The sequence below is a fragment of the Aptenodytes forsteri genome, unplaced genomic scaffold, assembly GCF_000699145.1.
Source record: "Aptenodytes forsteri isolate BGI_AS27 unplaced genomic scaffold, ASM69914v1 Scaffold256, whole genome shotgun sequence".
Lineage (NCBI taxonomy): Eukaryota > Metazoa > Chordata > Aves > Sphenisciformes > Spheniscidae > Aptenodytes > Aptenodytes forsteri.
Window position 1 is genome coordinate 1,946,822 of NW_008795021.1, and position 9,321 is coordinate 1,956,142.

Genomic DNA, 9,321 nt, shown 5'->3' on the forward strand with positions numbered 1-9,321 from the left:
CAGGGAGGGGAGTGAGCGAGCGGCTGTGTGGTGCTTAGTTGCTGGCTGGGGTTAAACCATGACATACAGAAATACAAAAACATCTAAGATGGGGGGGAAAAGAAGCCTTTTTTTCCCCTCCTACATAACTTTTTGTGACTGTCTGAACTGGCCAAGGCAGACATTCACAATTTCAAGGAAATGCTTGACATAATTGTAGAAATCTGAAAACGGGGTCTGCATAAAATTGGGAAGGAAACCTCTGTTAAGAGTTTACTCAGAGCTCAATTTTTTATTTTTTTTTTAATTTACTGAAAGATATTAGAATAACCAGAAGTGATTCAAAGAAGTTTCAAAATGCACTTAAATGCCCATTTTAATTGGTTAGAAGTGTGCTGACTAGAATAACAAAGGGTCCCTTGTTGCTACTAAAACTTGCATTATACCAAAGAAATAATGATTATATTCACAGAAAAAAGTCAATGAAAATACTGATACTGAAGGAAAAACAATATTTGCTATGTATTTTTTGTTTCTAACATGTATTTATTATGCCATCAATGTATTGAATTGGGGGAGGGTTGGGACAGGAGGGTGACAAGATTGTTCTTGTGGGGAAAATGTATTCTATTCTAGCTTTTTTAATCTACATCAATACGTTGCCATGATTACAATTTTTAGTATTGCTGTTACCATGAGCCCTCGTAATATTGCCGTGGCTCTGTTACACACTAAACACTTCACAGATCTGTTTTTTTACTCTTGATTTTACTACATAACTGCTCTGCAAGTCGATTTGCATTTGGTTATCCCCACTATGCCGTAAGAACCTGACCAACAGCTTACTATTAGTCTTGCTCTACAGTCGTGTCACTTTTTGCTTTCCCATTTCATGTGGGAGTCTCCACTGTGCTGAGGGAGTGGCATAGCAGTTATCTGCATCAAACAGCGAGCGTTATCAAGAATGCACCCTATGTCAGAAACACTGGGCATAACCAGAGGCATTTAGCCAGCAATTGATTGCCAAAGATCTTTGGCAACCAGGGAAACTATTAACCTATGTTTAGTTTTGAAAGTGTGTGTTAGCAGTATTGTAGTGCTTAAATGTGTTGAAGACAAAATGCATTTGGTTCTACTTAAAGACATTAAATGGAGTTTTGCTATATGTGCTTATCTGCCTACAGTGCTTACTTTCACATTCAGCTTCGTAAAGGCCTATTAGTTCTTAAACACTTTCTGAGATAAGACTACATGCTACATTTATAAGAAATAAGGATTGTTTTAACTAAGGCATTGGAGCTCAGTCTAAAATACATTGCCACGCTTTAACTGATATGTAGTGTTGACTTTAAAGAAAAAATCAGCTAGTAGGCTAGATAATTGATTCTCTTTCTCAGGAAAAAACACGTTTTTTTAATATCGTTGGACGGGATACACATATCACAACCTTCTGTAACAATGCTGGATGGTTGAATTCTCCTGTTTTGATAAATAAAATGTCACTGGGAGAGAGCTCCTTTCTCCTGTGGTAAACTGCAACTATTGGTATTTTGTATGATTCTTCAGCCAGCAAATCCACCTTGAAAATCTGAACCGCACGGACGTGTGCTCTGGTGGCTGGAAGGTCGAGCTCTGTTGTAGAATGTCTAGCTCTTATTTCTCTTCAGTCTCTCTCACAAGTCTGTGCTTGTGGTACAGTTTCAAACATGATCTTTCGGTATTGCAACACTCCTATGGGAGAGATCTTTAATTGCCTAGAGATGAGGTGCTGAGACTCAGAAATTAAGCAAGTTACCAGCTTTTCCCAGCAAGTTTTTATGGCCGCTGGTGCACATGCATGCACGTGTGTGTGATAGAGCAACACGTTCATGGAACAGGAACCCTCAGAATGGAGCTGCAGGAATGGCAACCACCAGAACTGGTTAAGTCAGACCCATTTCCCGTTGGCCTTGATCCACAAAAAGCTGAAGGGAAGGACTGCCGCAGTGCTCTGAATTCAGGTCTTTGAAACATACTCTCTGTAGTGTAAGTGGGGATATCCATCCGCACTGGTGATATTGCTTTCTCGGCAGACACTTTTTAGCAACGATACCTGAACCAACTCTTACTGTTGCCAAACAGCACTCTGTCATACTCCTTGTTGCCTTTCCACTTCAAGGCATGCCATGTTTCTTTTCTAACTTCTCCGATGGATCCATTCCAGACAGTTTGATTGTGGCTTAGCAAAGGGGATGTGGGTTTGGATAATGGATCGTGGGCAAAGCAAAATTATTAAAGTAATTTAAGTTAAATTCCATAACTAGCCTCTGGAAAATAGAGACGTATAGAATCATTTAGGTTGGAAAGGACCTTTAAGATCATCGAGTCCAACTGTTAACCTAATGCTGCTAAGTCCACCACTAAACCATGTCCCTAAAAATGTATGTACCAAGTTGTCAGTGAGTTGTTACTAGAATAAAAACAAGTCATTCCCACTGGAATATTTGTGTTTTAATTTGTCTGTGTGACCAAGATGAGGCCTATGTGATCAGGTTAGGCAAAATTGTTTCCATGACTGATAAGCAGGATAAGTTGATAGGCAGTGTTAACAATTTCTCTTGCAGGTATGCGGGAATTCTCCTTGGGATCACAAATTCTTTTGCTACTATCCCGGGAATGGTGGGGCCAGTTATTGCCAAGAACCTCACTCATAATGTAAGTCTGCTTACTATTTTTTCAGTTGTTATATTTTTATCTCCATTGAATGGAAATTCTGTCTTCTCAAGTCTGCAGTCATTAAATGAAATCTGGGTTACACACGTAAGTCGTACTGTTCCATTGCTGTGAATTACTTAATTCCTAGCCTTTATTCTCCTGATTCTGATCAGGAAAATAAAGGTAAAATGGAAGACCTGTCTAGGACTTTAAAATTTTAGTGACGTACCCCTTATATTGTCTAGGAATAAAATTAATATGTTTTTATCACAGTAAAACTCTGTTAAAATGCCAACTAGATGAGACAGTTGTGGTATTATTTTGGCAAATTAAGACAAGTTCTTACTTGTTTTTTTTTTAAATCAGTCTCTCGTGAGGTGTTGAGTTGTAAGGTCAGCATTTGTTAGATGAGTGAGAAACGAGATTCAAATATGTGGTTTTTATAATGCATCCCTTTGTATGTACATTACAGGATTAGGACATTCTAAGCTGCGTTAGTTTCACAAGACACCTAACTTGAACAGTGTTAGATCTGATGTCCAAGATGATTTAGTCAAAGGGTGATTTGGAGTAGAAAAAGTGAGCGAGTTGTTGTTTGATTCTCCCCCCCCCCCCCCCCAAATCAACTTTATGAATTACTCTAAAATCTTTTAAGAAAGGAAGATGGGAGGAGTAAGTTTATTGATACAGTTGACTTTTTGGAGTTGGTGATCACTCCAATGATTTCCTTAAAAATAATGTGAAAATATTCATTAATACATGAATCCAAACAAATTAGTTCTTCCAGACATCTTAACAAATGGGATTTTTTATTTTGTTTGGTTTGGGTTTTTTTTCCCCCCATACTAATGTACTGTTCTGGTATTATTCTGGCTTTGTAGTAAAATCATTAAAAGGTTTGTTACAGTAGTCATCTGGAACTAAAAACAAAAAAAAGGCAAAAAAAAAGCCTGAAGACACCTACAGATATTACTTCTTTATTTAAAAAGAAGAAAAAAAAAACCAAAACCCAAACAAACCACAGTTCTTTGCTACCCATGTCTTAAGGCCTTTCTTAAATACCAGAGTTTAGAGGATTCCTCTTGAAATCTGAGTAAAGGTAGCTACCTTGTTTGGGCTAAAAAGCTTATGATTCTGGAATATCCACATAGTAGTCATTAAGAATAGCTTACTGCATAGTGCAGAGCACTACAGCTCTTGGATCACCTGACTTGAAAGCAAGGTAGTGTTTCCCCCTACAGTAACATTCTCTGTGAGTTTGTGTAGCCTTCGTGCAAATGTGAATTTTGATATGAAGGTTCTGCATCTCAGATGACAAACTGATCCAGACAGTCTAATGCAATTCTGATAGGACTATCTGTGTAAGCTGTATTATTAAACTGAAGTTGACTACACTGATGACTTGATCTTTTATGTTTATAATGCTTTTATGTTGATATGAAATCATGCTGAATAGCATTTACGTTTAAATAGGCAAGGCATGCAGTGTTGGTTTTAAAATTACTTTTTCTTGAGTGTGGAGCTGCAAATTGACTGAATCTTTTTTTTTTCTTTCTTTCCTCCTTTTGACAGAATACTGTGGGAGAATGGCAGACTGTTTTCTATATTGCTGCTTCTATTAATCTATTTGGAGCGATTTTCTTTGCATTATTTGCAAGTGGAGAAGTTCAGGACTGGGCAGTCAGTGGATATCACTTGCATAGAAACTGAAGGAGATGTTGAAATACCAAAGCTGTGCTGAATCCCAATGTGCTAGAATTATGTGACCGGAAAAGTGCCTTCCCTACTGATGCCTAGGAGTCTTCAGAGCTTTTCAGTTAAACTATTTTATCTGTATATCTTTTGTACTGAAAATCATTTGACAGCATATGTGTGCTATTTCCTAACAAGAAACTACTTGGATTAAATATAATAGTTTCATGCTAGGACTTGATATCAAATATATGATCAGAGACAACATTTTAAATTGGTGTGCTAGGCTCCAATTCTTTCCAGTTTTTAATTAATATTTTCTGAATTAATGTGTAGGCAGATGTTTGTTGATACTGAAATGAGAGGAAAAAGCGAAGTGATTATATAGCACTGTAAGGAGGAGAAGCATACAAAGAATTGTACCCAAAAATGTTTTGATTTCCATGATGAGATTGATAGGGTTTTTGCTGTTTGAAAGTCTAGAAGAGCTCTAGTTTTCTACAATCTTTTATAATGCTTTTATTTTGTCAGTGTTTTAATTGATGTCTAAGAAATGCACACATGATTTTATTCTATTTTACGCACAAGTTTTCAATATATAAACATTCCCTGTTTCATGAATACAGCTTCACAACTGATACAGAGCAATGAGGAAGTACAATGTACCGTTGTGACTGACAGAATAAGCCATGTGTAACTGTTCTCTGTGGTGCAGGGTTTTTAAATAGGCCTTATTTTTATTCATCTGTGCAAAGAAGCAGCAGTGCAACTCTGTGGTTTAAATCTAGGCAGTGTGCAAGAGTGAACTAGAAATAGAGTATCTGCATGCTTACCTTAAAATAACTTTCAGTTTGGCAGTTCATTTTTTGTCTCTTTAAATAAATGCAGTTGAAGTCTTTCCTCTTGTATGTAGATGTATTTGTCAGCTTGTCAGTGTAAACGCAGTAAAATAAGGCCAGCGTAGGGAATAATGAGGAAAATCAGTTCTCTTCTCTAACAGCCTTGTTTGTTAGTTATATAAAAGTAAGAGTAAAAAAGAACTAGTGCAATAACCTGATGCTGTTAGTCTCCTATCAACATAGAATTTGACACTCAAGAGCATCCTTTGCACAACATGCAATTAAATGCCACACAATAGGATTAAATGAAGTCTATGAAAACAGTGGCCTTGTTGAGACCAAATGGCTGAATAATCTTGTAGTCACAATGCAAAGGAAAATTCCTGTGCCAAAGATTCCTGGATTGGAGCAATTAGGTAAAAAGAAAAATCACTGGGCTCCGGGTTTTTCATTTACCACCAATCCAAAAGAAAAGCCCAGTACTAAAGCTGCTCCAGTGGAGCCTACCTTCCTTCATTTCTGGGAAATGGCATCTGCCTCTTCTTAGCTTTAAGAGCCATTTTGTTTTGACCTTCCTTGAAGTGTCATGTTCTCTGATGGTGGAACTGTGTTTAAATCTGTGTTTGTGTCTGCAGCATTTCCACAATAAACAGTGTGAAGTTCAGATTAAATTAGTAGTTGTTCAGTGGGAGTATGTTAAATCTATGTTGTGTCTTCAGTGTTTCCACAATAAATGGAATGAATAGTTACATGTGCATCTGTTGTTGAAAATTACTATCTCCCTGAAGTTAGAACACCATTCTCAAAGTATGCTGAACAAGATTGGTGACTGGATTAAGGGATGGTTAATATTGTCCTGGAAAATTTACTTGCTTCAGAAGTTTCTTGTCTAGCTTTACAGGTGAGTACTATCTTCTACCTGACACTGTATTACAAGGAATAATTTAACTTAATGTTTATGGAAATTTGTACTCTTTCAGTAGCCTTGGTTAAAAAGGAGGGGGGAAAAAAGTTCCAAAAAATAAAAAAAAGTTTCTGGATATAGATTAAGTTAATTTATGCTTTTTCTTTCCTAGAGATCACAGGGGGGGCAACATATGGACAGGGTTGATATTTTGCCTGTTCTGAAGTTGGAAACTTCAGCTTCCCATGCTTTTAGTCGTCTTCCTTGAAAACAGTTCAGTTGAATTTCAAAATTAAAAAATAGATACTTAAGGGAGTAGATGCAGTAGAAGTGAATGTAGGCGTTCTCTGTATCACTGAAATGAGCCTGAACTGGATTCAGTTAAAACTGAATCAATTTTAGGCATATCAGCAACTGAGCAGCCTAGAAATTTTTGACCAGCATACTAGATTTTGTTTTCTCCTCATCTAATGCACCGTTAATACTCATTTTGTATACTGTGTAACTTTTAAGTGAGCTTGGAAAGTGGGACTGAAAAAATTCCTATAAATCCTTATATTACTTCTAGACAACAGGCTACAATTAACCTAGTAGTACATAACTCTTTCCAATCTTATTTTTAAAAGTATCAAAGCATAGGATGGGATTCTTGCTCTCAATTCAGCGAGGCTCTTAACGTGTAACAAACAAACAAGAAAACCCAAAAAACCACTTAAGTTTTACCTTTCTGCATCATGCTCACAAAAAGGAAAATCTGCAGCAAAAAGCTGTCAAAATATTTTCTGCTAATTATGATACTGTTTCTATTATATTGTCATGTTCCTGTTTGCACAGCTCTCAGTCGGTTTCATCTGTTCAAAGACATTTCTCATATTCTGTATTTTCAGAAGTAACAAGGGTTTTGAGTACCGCTCGTCTCAGTTCACCTGTGTGACACAGGATCTTGACAAAAAATGGGCAGGTTTTTTGTGGTGACTGTTTTCCTGAAACAATCCTGTGATTGTTATTTTTTGCTGCATTTCCTTAACAGATATACCAGAGTAAGAAGTTGTGCTCTCCATTCTATCAAAGACCCTCTAATTAGGATGTCCACCTGGAATGAGGGAAGTTGGTTCAAAAGCAGATTTCACCGATTTCAGAGCAGGAGCGGAACCACTGCTTGGGAGCATGTCTTAGCGTTGCCAGGTATTTTTAAGTGCATTCTCCTCAATGTCTCCTTCTGACACAGTTCTGCTTAAATATTTTTTGGAACATTTAGTGCAAATTTCTACCAACATTAGTAACAGAGATGGAATAACTCTTTGCAGAATATCCTACAGCATGTGACATGGGTATTGACCCGAGATCTGAACCATGGTCTTTTACAGCCTGGAAAAGTACCTTCATCATGCTTTTCAAAAGAGAAAGGGCCACAAAGTAATGGGTGTATTTTTCAATTCACTATTTCATTGTTCCAAGGATACCAACTGTCAGTCATGCACCTTGAAGAAGTCTGAAGTATTTGACACCCAAAAATATAAGTTAACTTATGTAGGCTTTTTTAATGCTAAACTAGTGAAGGTTTATATAACTCTTAATAATGTATAGGCACCCCTGCACGGTGCTTCCCCATCCGCATGTTCATCTGTAACTGGTAACGACTGCATTTGCTATGTGAAAGGGTCATCTTAGTTCATTTCCCAGAAGTTGAATTGTTCCTGTGATGTATCTCTTTTCTGGCTTCTCCTCTCAATAACTTATTTACTTATTTGCCAATTTCTCCTGTTCTACTTTCTGGGAATGTTTGATTCCATGAGAAATGAACTAACTTTTGAGTTTAACAGGACTTCCAATATTTTTAGCATTTGCCAGGAAGGAAAGCTGTGGGTGAGGAAGCCTACACAGGACGAAGATAAGTGAGACAAAGTTCGTATGGAAAGGTAGTGTCTTCTGTTAGATCACTGAGAGCATCTGGGAAAGAGAGACATGCTTTTAAACTTCAAGCCTCTTCTTTTACATTGTGAGCTCAACCATCACAACTAAAACACTGCTACTGTGTTTTGTAAGCTGTTATAGTGAGTAGCATCTTAAGAGGGTCTCCCATTTCTCCTGTGCACCTGTGTCTCAAAAAGCCGAATGTCTACTCTTAAATCACATGACTTAAAAGCAATCAAATCAAACAAAATAAATAAAAATGATTCTCACTCAGACAGTTGTTGGCTGGCCAAATCCTTTTCTGAGACCTGTCAGTAAAGATGCTGTCTCTACTAGTACAAGGGCACTGGCCTGAGTTGTTACACTGAAGAAGATATGTCTGACTTGAAGCTAAGGAAAGGATATAATTTGACATGAATGATTTGGTATTAACACATTTTGCTATTACTGTGCCCACTGGGAGGAAACCACCACACTAGCTAGCAGTAGTGTATTCACCAACAGTGAAGTAGATAATCCTGAAGATATAAAGAGGATCTTGTGGGGATAGGTACTTAAAGAGAAGTTGGTTAGCCTCGTGTTGGTCTCTTTTCTATGCAGAAATATAATAAGCCACTCTTTTAAAATGCATTTGTTTAACAAATCAGACTGTGCTAGAGTCAACTTAAAGCTTTGCTGATTTGCCTACTTCATGCTTCACTCATACAACAGTTACTAATATTTCTACAATTCTGTATCTAATGGACTATATAATTCTGAAAAAATAGCTTAAGGGTTCATTTATTTACACTTTATGTGATGGTGTATATAGTCTGTTGCAGAAGTAATTCTTGCTCTAACAAATCAGACCGTGCTAGAGTCAACTTAAAGCTTTGCTGATTTGCCTACTTCATGCTTCACTCATAAAACAGTTACTAATATTTCTACAATTCTGTATCTAATGGACTATATAATTCTGAAAAAATAGCTTAAGGGTTCATTTATTTACACTTTATGTGATGGTGTATATAGTCTGTTGCAGAAGTAATTCTTGCCATGTTTAATGCGAGAGTGAAACAATGAGTTATATTTATTTGAATTTCTTGCCCTCCACCCAGCAGAGTTGCCTGTAGCCCCAGTAACTGTTTTATGTCAGGGTGCTAGTTATTAACATTTCGTAATATTCAAATAGCCAGAAAAAGAACTGCAAGAAGACACCAGCAGTTATTTAAATCCCAGCTGTGTACCAAATGTGTGTGGGGGCACACAAAGGCATGCCAGAGGATAAAAAAACTGCTACTTTGAGTGAGAAACTGGAGA

General features: G+C 37.1%; 1 protein-coding gene across 1 annotated transcript in view; it reads left to right on the forward strand.

Moving 5' to 3' along the window:
* SLC17A5 (solute carrier family 17 member 5) overlaps nt 1–5,955 on the forward strand; it is a 30,342-nt gene extending 24,387 nt beyond the window's left edge. Inside the window, exons 10-11 of the mRNA XM_009275775.1 lie at nt 2,583–2,673; nt 4,246–5,955. Coding sequence (XP_009274050.1) covers nt 2,583–2,673; nt 4,246–4,383 — 229 coding nt within the window. The 3' untranslated portion in view covers nt 4,384–5,955. The remainder of the gene's footprint in view (nt 1–2,582; nt 2,674–4,245) is intronic.
* The last annotated feature ends 3,366 nt before the right edge of the window (nt 5,956–9,321 follow it).